The sequence below is a fragment of the Pangasianodon hypophthalmus genome, chromosome 19 (assembly GCF_027358585.1).
Source record: "Pangasianodon hypophthalmus isolate fPanHyp1 chromosome 19, fPanHyp1.pri, whole genome shotgun sequence".
NCBI lineage: Eukaryota > Metazoa > Chordata > Actinopteri > Siluriformes > Pangasiidae > Pangasianodon > Pangasianodon hypophthalmus.
The window spans coordinates 6,135,081-6,149,535 of NC_069728.1; the positions used below are offsets into that span (position 1 = coordinate 6,135,081).

The 14,455-nt window shown below is 39.0% G+C and overlaps 1 protein-coding gene across 2 annotated transcripts in view; it reads left to right on the forward strand.

Moving 5' to 3' along the window:
- Nucleotides 1–14,455, forward strand: part of usp24 (ubiquitin specific peptidase 24) — a 66,346-nt gene that overhangs the window by 11,199 nt on the left and 40,692 nt on the right. For both annotated transcript variants that reach the window (XM_026944585.3, XM_026944586.3), the window contains exons 2-7: nt 9,067–9,235; nt 9,328–9,395; nt 9,516–9,659; nt 11,353–11,475; nt 11,996–12,031; nt 12,546–12,611. In XM_026944585.3, coding sequence (XP_026800386.1) covers nt 9,067–9,235; nt 9,328–9,395; nt 9,516–9,659; nt 11,353–11,475; nt 11,996–12,031; nt 12,546–12,611 — 606 coding nt within the window. The remainder of the gene's footprint in view (nt 1–9,066; nt 9,236–9,327; nt 9,396–9,515; nt 9,660–11,352; nt 11,476–11,995; nt 12,032–12,545; nt 12,612–14,455) is intronic.

Consider the following 14,455-nt stretch of genomic DNA (forward strand, 5'->3'; position numbering starts at 1 on the left):
GCATAGTCATAACTTAATCAATCACACAGAAGAACATGACATTGCTGTCCAAAACTAACCCAAATAATTATCTACATTTGGCAGAAAATAACCACACACTGCCACTCTAGTTGAGTTGATTTTATTTTATTTTTTCTCAGCGCACAGCCTTTCCTCGCAGCAGCATTCCCATTTAGCTTATAACAAAATCTTTAATCAACACTGACAATGTAAGAGATTTTATGCAAAAGTGATTCTCAAAAATCTCTTTCTAAGAAAGATGAACAATTAAGGATGTAAAGAGAGAAATTTTTACAGAGATTTACCATGAACCTGTGAATTTTTTTTTTATTATTTATTTATTTATTTATTTTTGACCTGGTTATCAAAACACCCCTACTCTGGAAAAACTTTTAAAGAAGCAAGTGTGTGTATATACAGATGTGTAGAGAGCCAGTCATATTTTAGCCTTTAAGACTTTGAAAGCTTGTGGTCAGAAAAGTGTTCCCCTCCAGCCACTGGCCACAGAGCATTAATAACATTGACTCTGGGTTAGACTTTTGATCGAAGAAATCATGGAGTGACTGATGCCACTCGATACCGAAAATAAAGGACGTTTGAGTATTCTAAAATAGTTGGGTAGAATTTTGCGAATGATCAATTACATGGTATCTTCTTAATACTTTCTTATTCCCTGCAGGGCTTCAAATTCAAATTACTCAAAGGTTTGCTAAAACCAGTAACACAAGGAGTACTAGCACATATATTTTTCCATTTTGATTCCATGTTGATTTGAAGGGGATCTAGGAAGAGAATGCTTTCACCACCATGATGCAGAAGTCATTAGTTCCAGCTCATGAGACAACATTTGTGGCAAACTCTCATTTTCATACCACAGAAGACTTGATTTGAGGTCTAAATGGAAAGAAGACAAGGGTAAAAAGACTCAAAGTTAAGAGAGTGTTCTGTCTTCAGCCCACAGAGGCCAGAAGCTGAACCATGAGCAGTGCCATGCATAAGTATGCACCCTCTTGAACTTGTCCACATGCTGTAATGTTACAACTTTGAACTGAAATGGACTTAGTTGGGATTATATTTCATGTCGATTTATGAGATATACAGTTGAGGTCACAAGTTTACACTATTTAATAAGTAATAAATTTATTATTTGTCTTCTGGGAAACATGCAAATATCTTATGTAGCTTCTGAAGGGCAGTACTAAATGGAAAAAATAAGATCTTTAAACAAAATAATAATTTACACCAAACATCCTGGTCAAAAGTTTACACCCCCCTGGCTCTTAATGTATCGTGTTGTCTTCTTGAGCATCAGTGAATGTTTTCACCTTTTGTAACAGTTGTGTCCCTAAGATGTCCTCAGTGTGAAAAGATGGATCTCAACATCATATAGGCACTGTTGGAAAGCAGTCAAATATGCAAAAGATGCTGGAGAAGTAAAGACTATGCAGGACCTGGAGGATTTTTCTGAAGAACATTGGGCAGTTTAACTGCTCAGGACAAACAAGGGACTCATGAACAACAGTCACAAAACATAAAACCAGTCATTGATCATCAAGAAGCAACACACATTATTAAGCGTATGTAAACTTTTGAACTGGTTCACTTGTGTAAATTCAGTTATTTTTGTGTCTTGTGGACTATATGTAAAAATCTGCTATGTGAAATAGCTTATTCAGGGCAGTACATAATAAAAAACAAAATGAAGTTTTTATGATCCCTCTTATTTATTTATTTTTTAAGTATTAACATTTTGCAGATTCTGCAAGGTGTATGTGAACTTATTACCCCAAATGTAATCCTAATTAAGTCCATTTCAGTTCAAGGTTGTAACATTACAACATGTGGGAAAGTTCAAACAGGGGATGAATACTTATGCAATGCAGTGTGTCAGGGTGCAGGAGCCCTCAGCATGCTGAGGACTCAGCAGCGAGGGCCAGCCAGTGTGTTCGCATGTAGCATGCAATGTCCCGGCAGCTTCCTAGCAGCAAACACGGGAGTTTTCAGTCCTCTCAGGCACACGCCAGCTACAAGGCCATATCAGTTGACTGGTGTTTGTTCTGCAGAATGTCAGCAATATAATGTTGCAGAATTCTGATATGTTCTCATTGCAGAAACTGACTAAGCAAATTTTTTAAGCTGCTGGAAGCAGGTTTATGGGTTATGCAACTTTATGTTTCTAACGCTTAGATTAGCGCGCAAGGCTATTTATTTTCATGCTCCTCTTGCTGTGATCAGTAACTACACAAAATTAAGCATGTTGTAGTTGTGGTAGTACCAGTGGTTGTTGTGATGGTCTTTGTGGTAGTTGCTGTGGTTGTTGTGGTTGTGGTGGTTGTAATTGTTGTGGTGGTGGTGGTTGTAGTGGTGGTGGTGTTGGTTGTTATGGCTGTTGTGGTCATTGTGATTGTTGGGGTGGTTGTCGAGGTGGTTGTTATGGCTGTTGTGGTTGTTGTGATTGTTGGGGTGGTTGTCGAGGTGGTTGTTATGGCTGTTGTGGTTGTTGTGATTGTTGGGGTGGTTGTCGAGGTGGTTGTTATGGCTGTTGTGGTCGTTGTGATTGTTGGGGTTGTTGTCGAGGTGGTTGTTATGGCTGTTGTGGTTGTTGTGATTGTTGGGGTGGTTGTCGAGGTGGTTGTTATGGCTGTTGTGGTTGTTGTGATTGTTGGGGTGGTTGTCATGGTGGTTGTTATGGCTGTTGTGGTTGTTGTGATTGTTGGGTGGTTGTTATGGCTGTTCTGGTTTAGCTAGTGTCTTCCTGTTCTTTCCTCACGCAGTGTGACTGTGTGTAGTAAGCAGGACAGTATTATGACAGCTTTGCTCCAAACTTTATTTTGCCCAGTTTTGTCAGTCAGTCTGCTGAGTAAAACTCATTTGACTCTGGGATTCGTAACAACTATCATGCACTACAGTTACAGCAACCACTTGGTGACTTTTTGTCCCAAATGCAAATCAAAGCACATATCAGTTTCCTTTAGTCTGTATTTAAGTGCTTAACTTGCTGACTAGCTTGTCATAAGTTATTACATTTTTACGTGGTGTAATAGTCAATATTTTTCATTTCATACTACAGAATTTCCCAGAAGTCTCCATATGGTAACACTTTCTAGCAAAATATAACTTTATTTACAAAACATCCTCTACATGATTGCCATTTCTTTCACACACGGAGTCGTCTCCAGTTTGGCAACAGTGGTATGTGATGTTCTTGCCATGTTTCCTGTTAAAGTCCATCACAACCTTGTGATAGCTTCCTGATCCAGCCATGCAGCCATGAGAATGATTTCAGTGTTCTTGTTTTGTCAAAGGCGTCCTTAAATGCCATCTAAAAAAGAAAACATATAAACTAAGTATGAAACATTTTGGAAGACGTTTTGGTAAGTGGTGATAATTTCACCTGCAATACAAATAATGTGGAAAATTATATAGAAATTATTTAAAAATAATAATAATAAGCCATTGTCTCAGAACAATGTGTATTGCGAAGCTGGAAAAAAAAAACCTCTCTGTTTGGAAACCTGCCTTCTCCGGTCCGGAAAGTTTGTTTATGTTTGAATTGGCTTCTTGTCAGTCATTTTATAGGCACGCACCCAACGCCCCGAAGTTGCATGTTTATAGAGTTGTAACTTGGCTTTCGAGCAGTTAAATGTCTGAGTGCGCTTGAAAAGTGATGTCATGACAGTCCTTACTAATGCCAACTCTAGTTGAACTACCATATGTTTTGGGGGCAGAGCTATGTGTACATGGGTGGAAATGGGGATGGGATCAATGAGTAAAAAAATCATTAAAATCTTGTTTAATTTGCTCAAATCTTAACTAATGTACCTTCAACACAGCACTTCCATTTTGCTGTCAGTTCGCTATTTAAATTGTATGTTGTGATCTTTTATCACACAAAAGTATCGTGATATGATATTTTTGTCATATCGCAAACCCTTTGCAATGTTTAATTTTGTGAACAATAAAATGGAAAACAGAATATTAAGGTTGTGATGTATTGTATTATATTATATTATATTATATTATATTATTTATCAAGCACAAAGACAACCAGTTTAGAATGTTAGACCTGTTGGAAAACTTAGGCATGTGTTTACGCTGTCCTTATACTGCGTTAGTGTAAACTGACAGGACGGACCTGAGAGCAGTGTGTTATCTTTGATCAGAGTTCAGCAGCTCACAGTTCGATCTCCTGAGAGAGACAAGTTGAGACAAAGCTCTGCTGGGGGCTGACATGCCGCCATCCCACACTGTTGAGTCAATGCATAATTAACAAGGGACAAATATAGACCATAAGTCATTATCATTTTAAGGACTTAAGCATGTAAATGTATGCTGCTTTATTCCACGAATGGGTGCTGGAATTTAAATGGCCCTTTCTGTAGAAGAATATTTTGGGCTATGGAGTTAATAATTGTTCTTGCCATGTCTTGCAGTAGAGCACATTCATTTATTCATCTGCACGTGCTTCACCCTCGTCAGGGTCACAGTGGATACAGAGTCTATCCCTGGAACTCTGGGTGCGACATTTACGTTTATGGCATTATCCAGAAGAGACTTACATTGATCTCATTTATACACCTGAGCAAGTGAGGTTGAAAAGTCCAATGTCTTAACTACTGAGCTGCCACTGCCCTCCCCCACAAGCAAACGAGGTGGGAATTCATACACTGTTACACACACATTCACACACTCATTCACACCTAGGAGCAATCTAGAGTAGCCAGTCCACCTACTGGAGGTTGGAGGAAAGTGGAGAACTGGGAGGAAACCCACAAGGATGCCGGGAGAACGTGCAGGACTCTCCACAGAGTAACCTGAGCTCAGTATCGAACCGGGGACCCTGTGAGGTGGCAGTGCTAGAGAGCAGTGAAGGCATTAACCATAAAAATGCTAATATTGAGCTGTAATTAAATATATTAAATTAAATACAGCAGTGCAGTTAGAGAACTTTTGAATTTTTTTTTTAATTTATAAGCATTATAGCAGTTGTATATGTATGTTATGCCATTGTACGTACATTTTTAAAGATCTACCAGGCCTATAGGCATTTATTATGCCTCCACAGCTAGGTGTTGAAGGCATTATGTTTTGGGGCTGTAAGTCCATCTGTCTGAGATTCTCATTAGCATTATATCTCAAGAAGGATTTATATGGATTTATCATTTTACCCAGCAGATGAACTGATTAGATTTGGGAATCCCTCCAAACAGGGTCAAGGTCACACCAAGGGCAAATGTTTGAAAGATTTTTTTTTTTATTCCATAACATTCTTCCTGTTTGAAGTATATGTTAAAGATATTTGATGCATCCAAATTATGAACCAGAAGGACTAGACTAGTAGGTGGCGGAGTCATTTCCTGTCAATGCTACTAGCTTCGAGTTCTGCTTGTCTTTCATAAAACCAGCCACACAACCACACCTGAAGTTGACAAGGCACTGATGTTGCACCTTGTTTGTATTCTGTGGGTGTGTTGTAGGTTTGTTTAGACACAGTAAAGCTTGCTAGGCTCCTGGATATCTGTGTGGGTTGAAACAGCATTTGTTACTCTTCTCTTCCCTTTTTTTTTTTTTTTCCCTGTTTTGTAGTCAGACGTAACCACAGTTAAAACTGATCCCTCCTTGCTTGTTGGTTATCACAAGGTTAAAAACGATGACTTTCTTTTATAGGCTTTTCATAATCATAAGCCCTGACATTTTAATTAACATTGCTTTACAGACATGGATCTAAACATGTGCAGTTGGCTACTGAATTTGTTTAGTAGCCTTTTTGCATTTTTCATGGTCTTAGTGCTATTTGGTAAATATTGTTTGTCAAACTTGCTTGACAAGCTACACTTTTGGTTTCCTTTCACTTCTACCATGGTTGCATTTTTTTCCCCCTAAAAGCCTCTGTGATGTCCGAGAAGCATGATTATTTAGATGATGACTGACAGAAGGTATTTACCTGCAGTTATGTAAGGATCTGCATGTTTCTAACGACTGTGCTAAGACATGTTCACTTATTTAATGTTAATCTGAATTAAACGGGGGAAAAAAGAACCTTATTTCAGGTTTCCTGCAATTATTTTGGCTTAGGCAGTGTTGTTGGATTTTGGGAAACAAATTGATGCCTGTGTTTATTGGCAGGGCATTGAATATTTAACTGAATATATTTAACTGATCAATTAATTGAGCATCATCTGAGGTTATTGTTAAGGCTTACTACATTTCTGTTATCTCCCCTAATTCTGCACTGGATTTCTCATTAATGTGACCATGAGGTTGCTGGAAAATGAGTCAGAAAGATATCTCTTGCCGTTTTGTCCATATTGAAGTAAAATATTATAACTTGTCAAATAATGCGATATGCAGTATGATAATGCTATAAGTGTGTAAAATGAATTTAAATTATATGTATATATTTTTTTATGTTTAAAAACTGAAAATGACATAACCAACATACGTTTCGTGTTATTTTGAGGAAAAGAAAGCATCCTCTGCTATCCATGTCACCCTAAAACATTCCATAACTTTTTGAAGTATTAAAATCATTCAGTTATCGCAAGCCCTTGCGATATGCATAATCACCATATTTAGATTTGTGATATTTCGATAATTTCAATATATTGTGCAGCCCTGTTAGAGACTGTTGAATATTTATCTCCTTCACTAAGAATGTCTCCCCTGTAGCACACCATCAGCAACCTCTCACAGGAATAACAAAAATACAGTATCAACCAACAAATTAGCACCAGAATCGCTAAGCACCGCATGAATATTTCAATATAAACATATTTTACTGTGTTTCAGGGAGGACCTTTCTTTTAAGCCTTTTTTTCCCCCCAGGTGTCATTACGCGTGTTCAGTCTCAACTACGTGAAAGATCTAAATCTAGCCATAAAACATTTTACAAGCATATCATTTCCTCTTACATGACAGTAGCGAGTATTTTAGACTACTGCTGTTTAATTTTGCAGTGAGAACAACTAATACGTTGGAGTAAGCTCAGCATGAACAGACCTGCTGAACTATGAACCATGAAACACCTTTAAATAGCTAACATTATCTCTCCAAAATAGCGGCCACTGATGTTATTTGAGATAATTCAGCATAGTTCCTCAGAGCAGCTCAGAGCTTTGTCACCCCTCACACAAATATTGGTGAAATATTCTTGAGTTCTTTTAGCTTTTCTCGCTCAATTACTGTCGCACCGTCTGTCTTTCATGCCCAGTTCTTTAAATGTCGGTTTAACTGAAACTTGGTTGTAATTTTTCAGTGTATTTGTAGGTATACACACACAGACATGCCACCAGTCCTGCAGAGAGCAGATGTGCAAGCAGCTGTTTTCCACATACAGAAAATTCATAATTGGTCAGTTGTTCTCAGCTCACTGAAGAGAATGAATCAACTTTATAACCGCAGTTTTATCTGAACTCTCCTTGTTCACATAAAGAGCCATGTCTTCTGTTTCATTAAAGAGTATTGTGCTTCAGCTCCAGTGAGATTGAGGTGTAAATCTCTACTCAGCACTCAGTCTGTGGCCTTCATTCACACTTATATGACCATTCTGAGCATGCCTAGGAGAAAAGTACAAGAAAAGTCATTTAGTTTTTTGTCCTGAGAGACAATGAAAGGTGAAATTAAATGAAAACTGAAATGAAATTGCAAAATGACAGGCATTAAGAGCTATCTAGGTATTAACACTTGTTTAAGAAATCCTTATTAACCCCATAATTAAAAATCTTAACACACATGATCAGTAAGGGTGCATTTACATCCGTTAGTCCATTTGCCAAATTAAAGCAAAAGTTTGCTGTTTGGTTTGGTTTCACACTGTACATAATTAAACAAATCGAAAAAAGCAAAATGAAAGACAGTTAAGGGGCATGTCTGGCTGAAACCATACTCGAACAACTTTTAATCACTGGTCAGAACAATGGTGAACAAACTTTTGACACGTGCACATAAAAATAACAAAACCATTCACCTGAGCATGGAGAGCACAGAGTCGGCACTAGATAAATGACTAAATACTTATGTAAATGAGTAGTGCATTTGTGTGTGCGTTCACTGTTTATTTTCTCTTTTTGTTCCAAATATCCAGAGCACATGGCATTTCTGTGGATGGCATTTGGTTCAGTTTTTGCCTCATGCTCAGTTTAACAGCTCACATCCACACAAAAAATGCTGCCTGCCATATTATACACCATGTTATATTTGATTGAGGATCAAATCGCTTTCTCACTGCAGTCGAACCACGGTAGAGTTCGCATGGACGTGCTCCGAGACCAGGATTTGATTCAAATGGATTAAACGCTGCGTGTGTAAAAGCGCACTTAGTGCCATTTTACTGCTCTGGACGTGTAGGAAGCTCACACAGTGCTGTGTTTTTCATGAATAGCAATGCCGTGGAGTCAGCAAGTTCTGATGTGGAGCAACAGCTGTGTGCACGCAAGCCATGTTCCTGCCCAGAGCGCCACACAAATACAGCCATGTCACTTACACACACACAAACACACACACAAACATGTTTTGCTTTCTATATAAAAGGCTAGAATCATATCTGGGGTTTGGGGTTACACAAGCAAACGTTCCCTGTTTATCCAGAAATAGCTGATGGCTGTTAACGTTCTGTTATTGAAATTTTCATACTGGAAGTTCACTTCTAAATGTTTATGGATATGTTTTCTAGCTAGCTATGATAAGTCCCTGTTTATAATTTGGTGACATTAGCTATTAGGCAGTTTGCTGATTAGCAGAAGAGCAAACTGTTCTCACAGAATTTTTAAATTAATTAAAAATATGGGAGTCTGTTCTTTATCATTAATTCTTTATAGTTTATTCTTCGTTATTCATGTCTGTTATTCATGTCTGTTATTCATGTCGCTAACAACTAACTATCAGCAAAAAAACAAAACAATACAAAAAAAAACAAATATGTGACTGCAGGGTAAAAACAAGATGGCATTATCAAAGATTCATAACTGATGAAATTCCTTATTTGTAAATTTCCCATAATTGATCATTTGGGCCTGTATGATTTAAATATAACCTTGCTCTTTCTCTCTTGCTCTGTGTGTGTCTCAGAGGGCTAACGATGAGAATGGGAACTGTTCAGGGGGCAATATGGAGTTTCCCACCACCAACCTGTACGAGCTGGAGAGCAGGGTGTTCACTGACCACTGGTCAATCCCATACAAGAGAGAGGAGTCACTGGGGAAGTGTCTCATCGCCTCCACCAGCCTCGCCAGAATGGGTATGACGTGGATGAGTGTGTGTGTGAGGGTGTATGAGGGTGTGTCAGAGGAAGCAACGTGTGATCTAATCTCTTTCTCTTTGTGTCGGCAGGCCTGGCTGATGCAGATGAGAACTGTAAGAGATTCATGGACAGATGCATGCCCGAGGCCTTCAAAAAGGTGTGGTCAATATGTCAGGAAAAGATGATAATTAACATCAAGTGAAACAGCCTTTAGGTTTCTTTTTGCTCTGCCCGTCTTTCCCTTTCTCTCTCATGCTTGCTGTTCCTTCCTCTCTAGTTGTTGATGTCAAGTGCAGTGCATAAGTGGGGCACAGAGATCCATGAGGGCATCTACAACATGCTGATGCTGCTAGTTGATCTAGTGGCAGAGAGGGTCAAACAGGACCCCATCCCTATTGGCCTAATGGGAGTACTCACTATGGTGAGCGCACACACACACACACACACACACACACACACACACACACACACACACACACACAGACACAGGCATGAAAGCCTTTGTTGTGAGTCCGTTAGTGTCTCCATGTCATGGCCTCACATAGAGAAGTGCTGTCATAGCATTTCATTTATCATACATATCTCACTGAGCAATCATCATATCTATCAGCTCTTCTGACATTCGTTACCAGCGTGAAATGCATATATCAAGAAAGTGAAATTTTCAGTTTTTCAATAGATCCTGTCAGATTTTTTTTCTAATAAATACACCTGTCCATCACCTCCGTATGTGCTTTTTGAACATCCATTTAGTCCTCTCTTTGCTGATACAATAACTTCCACTCTTTTGGGAAAGCTTTCCACTAGATTGTGGAGCGTGGCTGTGGGGTTTTGTGATCATTCAGCTACAAGAGCATTAGTGAGGTCAGGCTGATGTTGGTGAGGAGGTCTGGGGTTCAGTCAGTGTTCCAGTTCATCGCAAAGGTGTTCAGTGGGGTTGAGGTCAGGGCTCTGTGCAGGACACTCGAGTTTTGGACTTTCACTCCAACCTTTTTTTCATTGTCATGCTGGAACTGGTTTGGGCCTCTTAGTTCCAGTGAAGGGAAATTGTAATGCTACAGCATACAGAGACATCCTGTACAGTTGTGTGTTTCTGACTTTGTGGCAACAGTTTAAGGAAGACCCACATGTGGGTGTGATAATCAGGTGTCCACATACTTTTGGCTGTGTTGTGTATCTTCAGATGTCGTGATATGTTTCACCCAGTTCTAATGAACAGAGGCTAAAATGAAAAGCTACCATCTGGCATACATGCGTAACCTGTTGGCACGGCAGTTGCCTTTGCATGTATTAAATATAGTACTGTGTAAAAGTGTTAGGCACATGTGAATAATTGCAGTAAAGCATAAATGCCTTTAGAATGAAATTAAACATTTCTAAAAATAAAAATAATTTCTAAAAAAAAAAAAAAAAATACATTTATACACATATACATACACACATATATACATAGACATATATACGTAGACATACATATAGACATAAAATGTCTATATATATATATATATATATATATATATATATATATATATATATATATATATATATATATATACACACACACACACCAGTGACAGGGCCCAAGGCTCACTGATGCGCGTGGGCTTTTTTTTTTTTTGAAGGCTAGCGCGTCTGGTCTGGTCCCACAGTCATTCAGAAGTTTAACATGAAATCAGATGCTTCCAGTTTTTAGAATTATACCCAATATATCTAAGAAACGTTTATTGTGACGTAACTTATCAAAGGGTTTATAAGGGCCTGGTGTTTGTAAGGAATTTTTTTTTTTCTTAGAGCATACAGAGATCTAAAGTGGGAATACATATGGTTGGAGAGTCAATGTTCATAATTAGCTATTGATAAAAGAATCCATTTAATGCCAATAGTTATCACAGTGCTATTTATAAATTCTGCAGAAGCCTAAACATCCATTTTGGATTCTGCACTTTCTTATCAAAAGCTAAAAAAAAACCCAGATGCACAGCGGCAACCATAATATACCCACAGAAGATAGACTGAGGGTGAGATCAGTGAGTTGTCGCCTTCTAATGCACGGGGTTTGACTGTAGTGGGCTTACTGAACACCTGTGTCTGTCACTTCTGTTTTTGTTTTGCAGGCTTTTAACCCCGATAATGAGTATCACTTTAAGAACCGTATGAAGGCGAGTCAGAGGAGCTGGGCCGAGGTGTTTGGGGAAGACAGCATGTTTGCCGTCTCTCCCAGCTCCAGTTACCAGAAGGTGATCTACATTTCTTTATCCCACTCACATCACCTGAGCTTTCATATCTGTGTATGTGTGTTTGCTTATGTTGGTTGCTCAGGTGATAAATCTGTCCTGTTAAAGGTCAGACAAACTGGTTTCCTACATTCCTCTGTGTGTGTGTGTGTGTGTGTGTGTGTGTGTAATGGAATGAATATGACTCAAATTTTGGGGACTGACTGAAAGCTTGTGTATTTGTGATTTGTAGAGTGTGTGTGTATGTGTGTGTGTAGTGGAAGATTGAGTTGTGTGATTATGAGTGTGTCTGTGATACACAGTGGGTCTGTGTGTGTTTTTGAATGTATTTAGTTGTCTTTATTTTTGCTGGTGTAAGTGAAACTTTCTGCCTAATCTTACTTATATGTTGGATTGATGTCTAATGTCATATGTGTGTTATTATTGTTAACAAACACCATGCACAGTTATATGGCCTGTAATTCATACAGTTATATGAATTTAACTGTAGCTATAAGTTGTTGTTGTTTGTGTTTGAAAACAGGAGCCTCACGGATGGCTGGTGGACCTTGTGAATCGGGTAAACATCTCATTTCTTAAACATTTTGATTCATAATGCAGTTAAGTAGTTGGTTGCTGTTTTGTTCGATTTCAGCTTTGCTTTTTCTTCTGCAGTGGGAAGTTAATTCTGTCATTCTTCCTGCACTTTTTCAGTTATACAAGCAGTTAGAAATTGATGACACTACCCATCAGGAACATGAACAGTGGAAAAGAGAAATAAGTCTCACTCTGTAGAGTAGTGCAGCCGAGTGAAAAGTAGCACAACTGTATGTTTAAGGCTTAGTGGTTAAGACTCTGGGTTACTGATCAGAAGTTTGGGGGTTCAAACTTTAGCACTGCAAAGCTGCCATTGTTGGGCTTTTAACCCTCTCTGCTCCAGGGCTGCCGTATCACAGCTGCTCCTGCACTCTGACTCCAACTTCCTAACAAGCTGGAATATGCAAAGAAAAGAATTTCCCCGTACTGTAACGTGACAAAGACTTATTTCTCACAGTCATCCAATCATACCTCTCTTTCTCTCGATCCCACCACAGTTTGGAGAAATGGGTGGCTTCACTGCCATTCAGAGCAAGCTGAATCAAGAGGAGATGGAGATTGGGGTAAGTCGGCTACATTCAGTCATGGGAAAAAGAAAGTACACCCTCCTTCAATTTTATGTTTTTAGTTATCGGGACCTAAATAACACTTGTGTTATATTGTAGTTTCTGAATATTGGTTTACTTTTTTGGGGAAAAAATGACAAATACATGTACAGGTTTTTTTTTTTTGGTCACCTGAGGCTATTTGTTTGTTTATAGAAGTCGGTGAGGACCACACAATTGTTATTTAGGCCCTGATAAATTAAAAAATAGAATTGAAGGAGGGTGTACTTTCTTCTGCCTGCACCTGTGTATAGGAATGCTTTTGCACAGATTACGTTTTCTCATCTGGTCCACACCACATGTGAAAGTGATCCACTCCAGGGCCTTGGCATTAAATATTATGATTTTTTAAATATTTTTTTATACTTGGGTTAATTCCTACTTCAGTTTCACAGCAGCAGGGAATGGTGTGGTGGTGAATGGAATGGGATGCCTTTTCAGTATAAGAACTAAGAAAGATTTGAATGAAAGTGAAGACATAATAAAAAAAAAAGCTGAATTATTTTTGTGTATTAACCTGCTGTGATGACTCCTTCACTAAAAATGAGCCCAGATTCGCTCATGCATTTGGTTCAGGTGTGAAATCGACATTTTAGGGTGTTTCCACTTATGCGGTGTTTAGTCAGTCTAAATTGATGAATAGATATTTGTATGGATTAACAAAAGAGAAAATAAATGACGGATGCAATACACTAAATATCTTAAACTAGTTTAAGATATTTATGTGTTTATCTCATTATTTATTGAGCGTTGTCTCTGTGTTCGCTTGCTTGGGGAGCACATTTCAAAAGTTTGTTGTTTTTTCGTCACCCAGTGAATGAAAATACATTTATGAATACGTTTTCAGCTCTACATGCCCGCCAGACAGAGGGTTTTTTTTTTTTGGTTTTTTTTGGCAGTGTGAAACCAAACCAAATAGCAATTTTACCAAAATGATCAATTTTGCTCTAAGGCAAATAGATGGCTGTGATATCACCCCTAAGCTTAAGGCTCACCTCCGGAAGCCACAGTGTGAAGACTGTAATGAGAGGAAATGTGTCTGTGTGGTAAACGTCTTAAAATTTACCATCACGAGGAACAAGGTAGAGGAAACTGGTTAGAAAATGGAAAAAGTGAAGCCCTCTTTAGTGCCTCTGTGAGCACACAATCACATGCTCACACACACACAAGCGATACGTCGCATTTCACCCTGGAAAGGAGAGAAAGAGGAAGAGAAATTAAAACACAGGTGTTGGTTGAATGCTACACGCTGCTGAGTGAATCATCAGCACATCATCAGGCATTGTGGAAGAGATTTTCACTTGACCCCTTTCCTATAGCAATATGACAGGTGTGTGTATATACGGGAACAACCCACTACTAATGAGTTGCAAAGAGATTTACACAGGCTAGAGTCACCCCTCTGTGCGTCAGTTTAAATGCCCCCCCTTGTCTGTAGTCTCTAAAGCCGCCTTGTTTCGGGTTCCTCCTGCTTGCCTTTTGAAGGCACACATTAGCATGTGCCGAGCTCCAGCGTTGGGAGATAGCGCTCTGACAGGGAAAAGATGCTTTGATTTAGGATTTGCATGTGAATAACTGACACAGGAACAGGATGTAGGAGGCAGCTTTTGGGAGAGGGGGATGTTTTCCACCGCTACACCTGACCTGCTGTAACTGCTACGCCACTGGCTTAAAGCCAGACGTGCTGAGCACTCTAGACACTGCAGTCCTGAAAGAGAGCCTGATGGGAAGAATAAGAAAAGGAAGCTCCCTCTTCTCCTCCCCTGTGCTGGTTTAATTCATTCCCACTCTGCAAACGGAAG